The sequence below is a fragment of the Schistocerca gregaria genome, chromosome 2, assembly GCF_023897955.1.
Source record: "Schistocerca gregaria isolate iqSchGreg1 chromosome 2, iqSchGreg1.2, whole genome shotgun sequence".
NCBI classification, from domain to species: domain Eukaryota; kingdom Metazoa; phylum Arthropoda; class Insecta; order Orthoptera; family Acrididae; genus Schistocerca; species Schistocerca gregaria.
In genome coordinates this window covers 427,214,646-427,229,663 of record NC_064921.1, presented here as the reverse complement: position 1 = coordinate 427,229,663, position 15,018 = coordinate 427,214,646, and the positions used below count along the sequence as shown (strand labels likewise).

At 44.8% G+C, this 15,018-nt stretch overlaps 1 protein-coding gene across 1 annotated transcript in view; it reads right to left on the bottom strand.

The window, feature by feature from the left end:
- The window catches only part of LOC126324213 (uncharacterized), a 39,613-nt gene that overhangs the window by 14,939 nt on the left and 9,656 nt on the right, over nucleotides 1-15,018 (bottom strand). Inside the window, exon 2 of the mRNA XM_049994942.1 lies at nucleotides 10,694-11,553. Coding sequence (XP_049850899.1) covers nucleotides 10,694-11,551 — 858 coding nt within the window. The 5' untranslated portion in view covers nucleotides 11,552-11,553. The remainder of the gene's footprint in view (nucleotides 1-10,693; nucleotides 11,554-15,018) is intronic.

Below are 15,018 nucleotides of genomic sequence, written 5' to 3'. Positions count from 1 at the left end.
TATTCAATTTAAGTATATAGAAGGGTTTAATTTCAGTGCACACATTTCTGTTGGTCATGGTATATGCACAATATGTGAGAAGTTTAAAAAATGACTATTCGTGCTCGCACGTGTGTTGATAATTCAGCAAAAAATGTTTGGATATTATTTACTCTGTTATGTTTTCCTTTAATAATCATGCGTCAAATTAATGTATGAGTATTCTCATTTATGGTTAACAGCATTGCTCGTTCTAAGGACATTCCAAAAACGTTGTGAGTGGGTAAGTGGTGGTTTATGGACTTGCTATATTGTCTGCAAGAGTCTTCAATGGTGATTGTGCAACTGCACAGTCACAATGGATGCTGCTGACCATATCTACAGGGACGATAGTGGGTTTGCACCTTTGATGGCCCAGCAATGTGAATAAATGGGAGTGAATGAGAGAGTGTCTGTGGGATATACGAAAAAAGCTTAGTACTATTTTATGTAAAGACTTACGACAATGAACCGTGGGAAAATATTGTAACCACGAAGATAATGACATATGTCGATGTGTGCTTGCTTATCTAAGAGAGCAGCCAGAATAGAAGTCGTAAGTGGAATAAGTTTCTAAAGTAATGTAAAGATTATTTTGCATTTCGTTCCATTTTATTAAATACTATATTAAAAACTGGCATTGGAATGATGTAAAAGATTTTCTGATTAGAATGATTGGCTCAGGTAAGTTTTGCCGCGAGAATGATCTAGAAGGATCATTATGATCGGTCATTCAAACCATTAGCCAACCATAATTAAGCTGTTCCCATGCGCAGAAAGTTAGATGGGCATAGAGTGGGATGGTATCGAGAGAGTCGCTCGCAAACCTTCGTACGTGTAACATCGTGCTAAATTGTGCTGAGAAAATAACTTGTAAAATGAAGAACAGTTGAGTTGATTGCTGATAGGAAGCGTCGTGACTTAGGCAGTTTAAGCTACGAACATTGTGAGAACAATTTAATTAATTAATTGATGTGTTATGAACGTGTGATATTTCGGTCTTAGTGAAATTCCAAGATGCATATCCCGTATACGGTACTTTATGGAATACGTGGGCGAGCACTTCTAACTCTGAAGACCACCGATACGACCGAAGTTTCAACTCGTTATAGTAGTGGGTCAGTAACTGTCAGATTGAACATTAAACGGGTCGGACTGGTAGATATTCTGGCTGCTTGTTTTCATGTGAGAACATCTTGTACAGACTGTAAGATGGGGATAGCAGAGCAGATAAAAACAGTAAATTCGGAGTTCATAGCAAATTTATGTGCTTTCTTAAGAATAAAAACCAGTTTACTAAAATTTAAAAAGGCATTTACCCACCACCCGAAATTTGTTAAAATGAACTTATAGTAACTGATTCGCAACTTGAGTTACGCGGCTTCTGTGCGGTAGGTATTAGGTCGTGGTTTCGTCAGCGCTGCTTTACACGGCCTACTGCAGAGTGAAGGAAGTCGTGCTGAGGTAGGTGGACAATGAGAGAGAGAGAGAGAGAGAGAGAGAGGGTCTACGAACGAGCGACGATGACAAACCCCGCCCCGCCGCAATTGATGCATTAGCGTCCCGGAAAAATAGGAAAGTTCGAGTGCATATGAACTTTAAAAACAGCAGTTTAACGAACCCGATAAATTAAAGACCCATACGCGCATAAAGGAACTTAAATAGGACAATAGTAGCCCAAGAATGTAACTTTCCTAACGCATTTAATTGAAAATAAATTATGCCACATAATATCAGATAATAGAAGGTATGAAATGATTCCAATAAATCCGTTCATAAATATAAACATAAGGTTTTATGAGCAAAGACGTTATTACGGGTGACAACAAATTTGTATGAGCGTTATTTACAATTTATTTCTTATTTCTTATTTTGAAGGGTATTCATAAATGGAATGTTTATTTGTTGTATTTATTGATATCCAGAACAGTTTTCTCTCTCGTGCTGACTTTTCTTCGATTTTCGACTCTTAATATTTTCAGTGTGAGCTTGACATTATTGATATTTGAATACATTTGATATTATCTCTCGAGGATTTAATTTCAGTTCATTAAGTCAGAAAAGATGGCTTTCACAATGATATCAATAATATAAGAACATGTACCTTGCATGTATTACAAAAATATGCTTCCTTTTGGCATCAAGGTAACTTACATTACAAAATACGGTGAGTTAAAGACTCGCCGCCCTTGTGCAAAAGTTCTTCGAACGTATAATTGCTTCACAGATTAGTTTGTTGGAATTCGCTAGGTGCACTCATTGTCAAACACTGGATGAGTATATTCGCTTGTGGGTAGTTCGATCTTCGTTTTAAGAAAAGCTAGTTTTTTCACGCATCGTTATATTCATAACGACATATCTCCTGCATTATGTATCGTAAAGTGATATAATTTTGCAGATGCGTTCATAGTGTATCTAGATACTGCCGGCAAAATTTGCTACAGATAGTGTTAGTAGCGCAAAAGTAACGAAGTAATAACCTTTACCACAGGAATAGCTAAACGGCAGTAACTTGTTTCATTTCATTGTTCTGTGAGTTCTCTCCGGTAGGAAGAGTTTTGAAAAGGTTTGTTGGAACCAGCTAAATGGCCTCACTCAAAAAAAAAAAAAAAAAAAAAATCTGCCCACTTGGTACTCCTACTAAACTCGAACAGCACTACAAAAGCTCTCAAACTGTAATGGAATAGCAGCTCAGCATCAAACGAAACGGAGATCCTGCCTCAAATTCAGGAATAGGTGCTTTAATCAAATGAAAATGTATGGGTCCAGAGACCTTTTAAAGTCTCAAACATCTATGATGCATGCAGGGTGGTCCATTGATTGTGACTGGGCCAAAAATCTCACGAAATAAGCGTCAAACAAAAAACTACAAAGAACGTAACTTGTCTAGCTTGAAGGGGGTAACCAGATGGCGCTATGGTTGGCCCGCTAGATCGCGCTACCATGGGTCAAACGGATATCAACTGCGTTTTTTAAAATAGGAACCCCCATTTTTTATTACATATTCGTGTAGTACGTAAAGTAATATGAATATTTTAGTTGGACCACTTTTTTCGCTTTGTGATAAATGGCGCTGTAATAGTCACAAACATATGGCTCACAATTTTAGACGAACAGTTATAACAGGTAGGTTTTTTAAATTAAAATACAGAACGTAGGTATGTTTGAACATTTTATTTCGGTTTTTCCAATGTGATACATGTACCTTAATGAACTTATCATTTCTGAGAACGCATGCTGTTACAGCGTGATTGCCTGTAAATACCACAGTAATGCAATAAATGCTCAAAATTATGTCCGTCAACCTCAGTGCATTTGGAAATACATCTAACGGCATTCCTGTCAATAGCGAGTAGTTCGCCTTCCGTAATGATCGGACATGTATTGACAATGCGTTGACGCATGTTGTCAGGAGTTGTCGGTGGATCACGATAGCAAATATCCTCAACTTTCCCCATAAAAAGAAATCCGGGGACGTCAGATCCGGTGAACATGCGGGCCATGCTTCGACGTCCAAACCCTCCTGTCATGAGATATGCTATTCAATACCGCTTCAACCGCACGTGAGCTATGTGCCGGACATTCGTCATGTTGGAAGTACATCGTCATTTTGTCATGCAGTTAAATGTCTTGTAGTAACATCGGTAGAACATTACGTAGGAAATCAGCATACATTGCACCATTTAGACTGCCATCCATAAAATGGGGGCCAATTATGCTTCCTCCCACGATGTCGCACCATACGTTAACCCGCCGAGGTCGCTGATATTCCACTTGTCGCAGCCATCGTGGATATTCCGTTGCCCAATAGTGCATGTTATGCCGGTTCACGTTACCGCTATTGGTGAATGATGCTTCGTCGTTAAAAAGAACGCGTGCAAAGAATCTGTGAACGTCCCGTAATTTCTCTTGTGCCCAGTGGCAGAACTGTGCACGACGTTTAAAGTCATCGCCATGCAATTCTAGGTGCATAGAAACATGGTACGGATGCAGTCGATGTTGATGTTGCATTCTCAACACCGACGTATTTTAGATTCCCGATTTTCACGCAATTTGTCTGCTACTGATGTCCGGATTAGCCGCGACAGCAGCTAAAACACCCACTTGGGCATCATCGTTTGTTGCAGGTCGTGATTGACGTTTCACATGAGGCTGAACACTTCCTGTTTCCTTAAGTAACGTAACTATCCGTCGAATGGTCCGGACACTTCGATGATGTCGTCCGGTATACCGTGCAGCATACATAGCACACGCTCGCTGGGCAGTTTGATCACAATAGCCATACATCAACACGGACGATATCGGCTTATTCCGCAATTGGTAAACGGTCCATTTTAAGACGGGTAATGTATCACGAAGCAAATACCGTTCGCACTGGCGGAATGTTACATGATACCACGTACTTATACGTTTGTGACTAGTACAGCGCCATGTATCACAAAGCGAAACAATTGGTCCAACTAAAACATTCATATTTCTTTACATACTATACGAATATGTAATAAAAATGGGGGTTCCTCTTTCAAAAAAAGCGCAGTTGATATGCGTTTGACCTAAGGCAGCGCCATCTAGCAGGCCAACCATAGCACCATCCGGTTTCCCCCTTCAAGCTAGACGGGTTTCGTTCTTTGTAGTTTCTTCATTTGATGATTATTTTGTGAGATATTTGACCCGGTCACTATCAATGGACCACCCTGTATATGCTGTCTGATGGGACGAATGGCAGTTTGTACCAATGTCGGGATTTGAACCCGAGTCTCCTGCTCACTAGGACCTGTGCCATCTTGACACAATGGCTTTGCACAGCTGCATTGACTAATCAAGCACTCCTCCCTCCTCGATATGATGTGGGCTGAGGCGTAAACGGTAATTTGAGTGGACGAAGGAGGAGTGCTAGGGTCGTCTGTACAGTTGTGAAGCCACTTTGCCTGGGTGGATTCTGCCTAGTGAGCAGGAGACTCGGGTTCAAATCCCGACATCGGTACAAACTGCCATTGGTTCAAATGGCTCTGAGCACTATGCGACTTAACTTCTGAGCTCATCAGTCTCCTAGAACTTAGAACTAATTAAACCTAACTAACCTAAGGACATCACACACATCCATGCCCAAGGCAGGATTCGAATCTGCGACCTTAGCGGTCGCTCGGCTCCAGACTGTAGCGCCTAGAACCGCACGGCCACTCCGGCCGGCAAGCTGCCATTCGTCGCTTCAGTCTGCACATGTACATTATAAATGTTTGAGGCTTGGAAAGGTCTCTGGAACCACATTGTTTCATTTGTACGAATATGGTCGGGGTATTTGCTCGCTGTGAGTTGTTTTGCCTCACGATATGTACACAGTATCTAACTTCAATTGTTGACTTTTGTGTTAAACCTTTCCCTTGATATTATACCTCTTAATGAGTAGATTACGACAGCATTTAAAATTTTTAAATTCGCTCAATAATCATATGAAAGACTGAACATCGAATTTTTGTTACCTCTGGAACCTGTGACTCGGACTGCACCGTTTTGGGTTTAGAACTATAGATCATTGAAGATAGAGTCCCTGTTGTGGAATGTAGCTTTCGGCGCATGGTAATTCGTCAAATTTGCCGAATCAATTACATAAAAAATTTGCCATTTATAATCTTGCCTTCTGTTGGCCAAACTTTTACGGGTGCCCATGGGTGGTGGTGATTGCCAGGCAATATATGTCATACCTGTATCACATTTAAAATATCACATGTTAAAATAATCATGTTTGGACTCAATAGCCTCATGTCACTTATTTTTCAAAAGTGCCACAATCAAATAAACGACTATCCTCAGCCCCTAAAACCACATTAACTGCAGCTCAGGCGTCCACGCATGTCATTTGTATCCAGATTTCCATTAGCTTCATCAAAAGTGTAGAACGCACGAAACCATCCGATTTTTTATGAGACGATATGTTGCCAGAGTGAAGTACAAGGGTACGCAATCTGTTACGACTGTGTCAAACGCCATTCCTTTCCCGAGCCTTACCGCATGACACGTAATAATTCCTTCCCGCCAAAGCTGCCTAGCTTGAAGTTTGATTGCGGAACTCTGAAACATTTGTCAGCTGTTTAAAAAGAAAGAGCCGAATGTCTCTTCTCTCCAAAGGATTCCTTGTCTCACTTGACCTTGAAATGGACGGATCAACCGTCTTCTGTCAACTATTGGAGAATACGGAACGTCCTGACCGAGAGAACCTAAGAGTGCTTCAAAATTCGCCTAGCATTATAAACCGTAAAGAGTTAAATTCTTTAATGTGGAAAGTATAAATGAAAGTGAGACTCAAATGTTTAAAACGTTAAGATCACATTTTCCTATGTGATTTTTGTAACCATCTAGGAACTAAAACTTTAAAAATGTGAACGAGCTAATGACGGAATGAACCTATTGGAAAGAACAAACAGCTGGTCACAGAACGTAGGAGCAACAGAGAAACTGCTGGAGTCAGCAGACGATAACATTATTACCCCTCCCCACCGAGAGAATGACGTTACGGGCATGTAACTCGGCGAGGAAAGAATGTAAGCGGAGCAGAGACGAAAGAGAAATCTTTTAGAAATGATTTTGTTGTTCCTCTCCTGATCTTAAGCTTTTTTCCACAGAATCTGCTTGTTATTTTTGGATTTAATATTGTTAATGGCACTATGTATGACACCACTACTTCCCAGTATGCGGAATTTGTCTACCTCACCTGTGTGTGTGTGTGTGTGTGTGTGTGTGTGTGTGTGTGCGTGTGTAGCGTTACCTTCACGTGCAAGTGTAAGAACGTTTTTCACTGTTTTCCAATCGTGTAACTGAGGCGAGACGTAGGTCCAGCCTGGTATTCGCCTAGTCAAATGTGGAAAACCACTTAAAAATCACATCCACGCTGGCACCGATTCTCGTCAGTAATCCACAGATCGTATTCTATTCGGGTCCGCCGCTCCTCTCTGGGTCACGGAAGTGGGAACTTTAAGGCGCTCAGATACCCGGACTGGTCAGTCATTCTAATGACGATACCGACCACAAACGAGGAGATCCTGTGACATAGATGATTTTGGCAAAGGGTAGAATCTTAAGACCCGGCGCCTGGGACCAAGCATCTCGGAAAGGGCGAAGCTGGTCGGACCGTGGAATCACGAATAGGCGACAAGGTGTTGGACATGTAGAACAATATACACGATGAACCCCCAACTCCACTGACGGAATGTCCCAGGTTGATTAGGGATTTTCCTAGGAGGGACCCTTAGTCTCAGGCAGCTTGTAACAGAGTAATAATGTTATTATAATTAATCAAGTTTGTTACCTAGTTGCCGGCCGCGGTGGTCTCGCGGTTCTAGGCGCGCAGTCCGGAACCGTGCGACTGCTACGGTCACAGGTTCGAATCCTGCCTAGGGCATGGATGTGTGTGATATCCGTATGTTAGTTAGGTTTAAGTAGTTCTAAGTTCTAGGGGACTAATGACCACAGGAGTTGAGTCCTATAGTGCTCAGAGCCATTTGAACCATTTGTTACCTAGTTATCTTTGCTTCCTCTGAAATACCTTTGCAATATTGAAAAATTCGTTAATATTCAATCACCAGAATGTACAACTCAAAATAAAGAGCACTGCAGTAATCATCAACCAGAACACAGTGCGTTCAGTCTGTTCTGTGAGTGTACAGAATAGTACGTAACAAATGAAGATCGATTTCCTGACAGGTTTTGTTCAAAATATCGTCCACTATGATGACGGCAGAGTCTACAGCGACGCACCATCAACTACCTTACACGCTCAAAATTGTTATATGGTTGCCATCGCTGCGTCGTCGTGCCGTTCTTACACACTGTTGTGATAAAAGGCATGGGACAGCGAAATGCAGGAATAAAGACGGTGGTGAATCATAGGAAAAGGTTTACGACGTGATTGTGGCCGCATAACATGAAGTAACAGGCTTCGAACGCGGAATGGTAGTTGGAGCTAGACTCAAGGGACATTTCATTTCGGAAGTCGTTAGCGAATTCAGAATTCAGAGATCCACAGGGTCAAGAGCGTGCAGAGAATACCAAATTTCAGGCAGTACCTCTTAAAACAGATAGCGCAGTGGCCGACGGCCTTCACTTAACGACCAATAGCAGCGGAGTTGTCAGTGTTAACAGACGAGCTTCACTGCTTGAAATAACCGCGGACATGCGACGAATGTATCCCTTATGACAGTGCGGAGAAACTTGGCATTCATGAGCTATGGCAGCAGACGACCGACGCGAGTGCCTTCGCGAACAACCCGATATGGCCTGTAGCGCCCCTCCTTGGCTCGTGGTATATCGTTTGGCCTGGTCAGATGAGTCCAGATTTCAGTTGGTAAGAACTGATGCTAGTGCTCAAGTGTGCCGCAGGCGTTACATAGTCATGGACCCAAGTTGTCAACAAGATAATGAGCAAGCTGGTTGAGGTTCCATAGCGGTTTTCAAGGAATAGACGGGGTCCTCTGGTCCTGCTAAACCGATTATTGACTGGAAATGGTTATGTTCTGCAACTTGGAAACCACATGCAGATGTTCATGGAATTCGTGTTCCCAAGCAATGATGCAATTTTTATGATGACTATATACCATGTTACTGGGCAACAGTTGTTCACAATTGGTCTGGAGAAAATTCTGGACAGTTCGAGCGAATGATCTGGTCACCCAGATCGCCCGACCTGAATCCCATCGAACATTTATGGGATATAATCGAGAGGTCGGCTTGTGCACAAAATTCTACACCGGCTACACTTTCGCAGTTATAGACCGATGCACAGGCAGCATGGCTCAGTATTTGTGCAGGGTACTTCCAACGGCTTTGTGGTGTCACCGCCAGACACCACACTTGCTAGGTGGTAGCCTTTAAATCGGCCGCGGTCCGGTAGTATACGTCGGACCCGCGTGTCGCCACTATCAATGATTGTAGACCGAGCGCCGCCACATGGCAGGTCTAGAGAGACTCGCCCCAGTTGCACAGCCGACTTTGCTAGCGATGGTTCACTGACTTCTACGCTCTCATTTGCCGAGACGATAGTTAGCATAGCCATCAGCTACGTTATTTACTACGACCTAGCGAGGCGCCAGTATCCGTACTATTGATCTTGTGAATCATGTACCATAAAGAGTGACGTTCTCCATGAATGGATTCAAGTTAAGTATTCCACCAGCTACGTCCGTTTTTCTCAATTCTAATTCCCTTGAAATGTTCCAGACCTCACGCCAGCCTGCGAGAGCTGAAACGCGTGCATCTCGGCCTCCTTTAGTACGAAGTGGTTGGCTCTCCTGCCAATCACAATAGGCTTGTCGAATACATGCTACGTCGTGTGGGTGCACTACGCTGCTCGAAAGTAAGGTCCGACTCGATATTTGGAGGTATCCCACAGCATTTGTCAACTCAGAGCAATCCATTCAGTGAAAGCGTGTTCTAGAATACACTCTTCGTCAGAGAAATCGTCGACAGTGCCGTGATGCTGTGTGCCATTATCAACATACAATTAACAGTGCAGTACTGAGTGCAAGCTTCAGTTCCGAAAGTAAAGCTGGGTATTACTGTTGCCGTCCGTTGTGGCCGAGCGGTTCTAGGCGCTTCAGTCTGGAGCCGCGCGACCGCTACGGTCGGAGGTTCGAATCCTGCCTCGGGCATGGCTGTGTGTGACTTCCTTAGGTTCGTTAGGTTTAAGTAGTTCTAAGCTCTAGGGGACTGATGACCTCAGATGTTAAGTGCCATAGTGCTCAGAGCCATTTTTGTATTACTGTTACCAGCAAGTATAGTGAGTGAATGGAACAAGTTTATTTTATTTATTTATTTTAGTCAAGAGACACAGCACATATCGTCGACGTTAGCACTGTTCTGTAGTCATTATCTGTGCAAAACAAATATAACGATAAATGAGGGTAAGAAGACTCACTAATAGAGTTACCGTTTGACGAGCAATCGGAGACCACGGGTTCCTTATACCAAAATACTCAGGAAATATCCCTGAACTACTTCCAAAGTTTTCTCAGTGGGCTCCTGATTCACTCTGTAACGCCTGTTTAGTTATTCACATATGGGCCTTCCCACCGACCGTCGTCTGAAACTGTTTCTGCTTTTGGACGTAGTTAGTGTGACGAACTGCACCTGTTTGGCGCTTTGGTCGTGGGCGAAGAGAAGAATTTAGCTAAACAATTTAGCTAAAGGCAAGGAAATGACCTTGAAGGCAAGGAAATGACGTTACGCATGAATTGCATGTGTACTTTGATTAGCGCATGTCATGCCATGTGTGGGAAACAACTGAACCGCTTGAATGAGATTTTAACTCTGCAGCGGAGCGTGCGCTGATGTGAAACTTCCTGGCAGATTAAAACTGTGGGCCGGAAGGAGACACTGGCAGAAGTAAAGCTGTGAGGGCGGAGCGTGAGTCATGCTTGGGTAGTTCAGATGGCAGAACACTTGCCCGCGAAAGGCAAAGGTCCCGAGTTGGAGTCTCGCTCCGGAACACAGTTTTGATCTGCCAGGAAGTTTAACTGAACCGCTTATTTCACACACTCTCTTGTGCTGAATTTGTTATTCTGTGGCTTTAGCAGATTCTTCTGGGATCAGAATATTAATAAAAGGACGAATAGAAACTGAAGATGAAGAAAAGTAATAGTTATCTAAAGAAGCATTTTTTATGAACTGATCTACTTGGACTTACCTGGAAATCTACTAATCTCACGTCGACAGGGCGATCGTCCACGTATCGGAACATGATGTTGTTCTTCCACAAATCACCGTGCGCCAAAACTTTCAGCTGAGGCCGGCAGCTGTCGAAGACACCCTGGAGCTTATCAAATACGGTCGATTTGGTATGACGATACATCAGCGCGTACTTCTCGCATCCGGCAATCGTCCCTAGAACGTCTGCCAGCGCGGAATACAGCCTATCGGTGACAGCCGAGAAATGATCTCTGCCGTATTTCGTGAACATGGGGTGCTGCGAGAAGCTTTCGGCGGCGAGCGCCTCGTGGTCTGCCAGCAGCACGGAGGCGGCGTGCAGGCGCGCCACGGTCTGGAGGACGAGCGAGCAGTGCTGCCTGTCCAGCAGCCGGCCGCGGGCCGACATGGCGAAGCCCGCCTCGGCCAGGTCCTCCAGCAGCAGGAAGTCCGTGGGCCGCGAGCCGCTGTGGTAGCAGCGGGCGGCCAGCGGCTTCCACCTGTCGCCCTCCGCGGCCCGGAGCGCCGCCTCCGCGGCGGGCAGCACCACCGTGTAGACCAGCGTCTCCCTCAGGAAGATGCCCGCCTCCTGCACCGCCCGGCGCAGCGGGCCCGCGCGCAGCAGGCACTTGGCCAGCAGCGACCGCCGCTGCGCCCGCGCCTCCCCCGCGCACCTCTTCACGCTCGCGGTCACGCGCAGCATCTCGCTGAGGAAGTTGACGCCGCGGCCGCAGGCGTACCCCACGTCCAGCGCCTCCACTTCCAGGTCCTCGTCCTGCTCAGCTCTCCTGAGTGCCTGCGCCACCAGCTTCTCGTCCAGCCACTCTGGCGGAGGGAGCCTGTCGTCAGTTTCCGGCATTTCTGAAAAACATAAATCGATAATCAATGCTACTTAAATGCGCTGGATGCTTCTAGATCTATGTATACAGGGTGGTCCGTTTATCGTGACCGGGCCAAATATCTCACGAAATAAGCCTCAAACGAAAAAATTACAAAGAACGAAACTTGTCTAGCTTGAATGGATAAACCAGATGGCGCTATCATTGGCCCGCTAGATGGCGCAACACCCATTTTTTATTACATATTCGTGTAGCGCGTAACGAAATATAATTGTTTTAGTTGGACCACTTTTTTCGCTTTGTGATAGACGGCGCTGTAATAGTCTCAAACATATGGTTCACAAATTTTAGAAGAACAGTTGGTAACAGGTAGGTTTTTTAAATTAAAATACAGAACGTAGGTACGTTTGAACATTTTATTTCGGTTGTTCCAATGTGATACGTGTACCTTTCTGAACTAATCACTTCTGAGAACGCATGCTGTTACAGCATGATTGCCTGTAAATACCACAGTAATGCAATAAATGCTCAAAATTATGTCTGTCAACCTCAATGCATTTGGCAATACGTGTAAAGACATTCCTCTCAACAGCGAGTAGTTCCCCTTCCATAATGTTCGCACATGCATTGACAATTCGGTGACGCATGTTATCAGGCGTTGTCGGTGGATCGCGATAGCAAATATCCTTCAACTTTCCCCACAGAAAGAAATACTGGGACGTCAGATCAGGTGAACGTGCTTCGACGACCAATCCACCTGTCACGAATTATACTACTCAATACCGTTTCAACCGCACGAGAGCTATGTGCCGGACATCCATCTTGCTGGAAGTATATCGCAATTCTGTCACGCAGTGAAACATCTTGTAGTAACATCGGTAGAACATTACGTAGGAAATCAGCAAACATTGCACCATTTAGACTGCCATCCATAAAATGGGGGCCAATTATCATTCCTCCCACGATGTCGCACCATACGTTAACCCAACGAGGTCGCTGATATTCCACTTGTCGCAGCCATCGTGGATATTCCGTTGCCCAATAGTGCATGTTATGCCGGTTCACGTTACCGCTTTTGGTGAATGATGCTTCGTCGCTAAAAAGAACGCGTGCAAAGAATCTGTGAACGTCCCGTAATTTCTCTTGTGCCCACTGCCAGAACTGTACACGACGTTTCAAGTAGTGGCCATGAAATTCCAGGTGCGTAGAAACATGGTACGGATGCAGTCGATGTTGATGTTGCATTTTCAACACCGGCGTTTTTCAGATTCCCGATTCTCGCGCAATTTGTCTGTTACTGATGTGCGAATTAGCCGCGACAGCAGCTAAAACACCTACTTGCGCATCATCATTTGTTGCACGTCGTGGTTGACGTTTCACATGTGGCAGAACACTTCCTATTTCCTTAAATAACGTAATTATCCGGCGAACGCTCCGCGTTAGCGCGACGGCACTGTACTTGGCAGGGCATGGACGCCCAAGCTGCTCGCCACAGACATTCTCAACTTGGCCTAAGGCTCAATGGTCATGGCAAGGAACGCACTTTGCAGGACCCTTCTGGAACACTCGTTGTTTCATACTGGTAGACTCTCTTAGCAAGTTCCCATTTGCGGTGCCTACGGCTTCTACTGCATCATGTAGCACCATTAAAGCGTTATGTTCCATTTTCGCATAGAAGCTTTAGCAGGAGAACTTGTGCTGGACTACGGGCAGCAGTTTACTTCACGCGATTTTGAACAGTTTTGTGAAGGAAAAGGCACTCCTCATGAGACAAGTGCTCCTTTTCAACCTCAGTCCAACGGAGAACCAGAACGCTTCATAAGCAGTTTTAAACAACAGATGGCCCAGCTTTGCACCATCCACACACGGGAACAGCCGCTGCAACTGTTTCTCGTCTCTTATCGTTCCCACCCACAAGACGGACCATCATCTGAGGAACTTCGGCATGGCCGCCGCCATCGGACGCTGCTAGACTTGTTACACCCACCGCAGCGTCCTGCTCTGCCAGTGGTCCGCAAGTTCGCTTTGCGCAGCGCGATCTTGTCGTTTTCAGGGTTTATGGCAACGGCGGGCGTTGGGAAAGAGGCGTGATCCAGGAACGGATGGACTCGTTTATGTACTTGATTGCCGGGCCCCATCGTTTGCAGCGCCGCCACCAGAACCAAATTCGTGTGAGTCATTTGCCCCCTGATTCTCCTGGTTTTGTTCTCCCAGATTCACGGACTCACGGGACCGCGGGGCCTTCGCAGCCGCTCGCTGGTGACACCAGGACACTGCAGGAGGAGTGGATGGACGATACGACCACGCCCCGTCGTCCCCGCTCGCCGACCCGATGCACGTGGACCCGTCGTCGTCGTCGCCCCAGGACACGACCTCAGGCCTGGATGTGTGTCCCGGAAGAAGTTTTCTGGTGGATGTTCCTGTTGCTTCGCAAGCCAGATGGTGAAGTACACCATTCTCCAGTCACTCAGCTAGATATCCACTCTTGAATAATGCATATAGAATCATGTTAGTGGTACGGGATGATGCGAAATGATAGAACGTGATGGTATGTAACCGAATGCGAAACACTCTGTCGTGGAGCTTATCGTGAAACTGAATATTCTTTAAGGAGTATCTGCAGATAGTACGACAATATGTTTAAAGGGCACGGAAAACGAACATCCAGAGGCTAAATTTGTTCTGTGGCATGAATTTGAAAGTCACACAATTTTCAGGAGTATAATTTTTATACACTAGTCAGAAATCAAGCAAAAGCGAGTTATTTTGACCAGCTGTTGGCAAAAAACAGTGCTAATAGCACAACTGTAGTTCTCTTACACCCATTTACCCACTCTTGCAAGCTGTGACGTAAATGTTCCCTGCTGCCCTTGCAGGATCACACACACGAGAAATAATCGTCGGGGGCGGAACACCTTCAACTTCTCGCATCTCAATAAATAACTTTCAAACCAATTTATCATCCAGATTAACAGTCGGCGTAATTGTATACGAATGGGTTAAGGTATTGATGTTAGCTGATCTGATACAACTCCCCTGGTACCGCCAATTTTCAGGGTTCCTTCCATATGAATTTCCCCTTCTAATCGCGACTGGTCGGAGTTGAAAACAAATTCCTTACTGAATGACGAGATAAGTTTATTCATCTCATCTATAAATTTTCGGGCCCATCCCGCAGTTTTCTGTGCATCGTAAGGTTGACGATTTCCAGCTCTGTAGCACAGTTTGAAGTTATTGAAACATTCACGGCATACCTTGAAATCACTGTTAACTGTTTAGCGTGCTATTTGAAGTGCATAACGTAGTAAATGACTATCATATCCTGAAAACTTTATCGAGCATCCTTGAAACGCGCAGACACCACTTTTTGAAAACAAGTGCGCTTTGTCCTACCTTAAGTATCGGTGGTTTTTCTTATGCACTTCATGGTAATATTGGTGAGGAAATATTCGACATCTGATCATAATCGTCTTTTTGCTATGCTGCG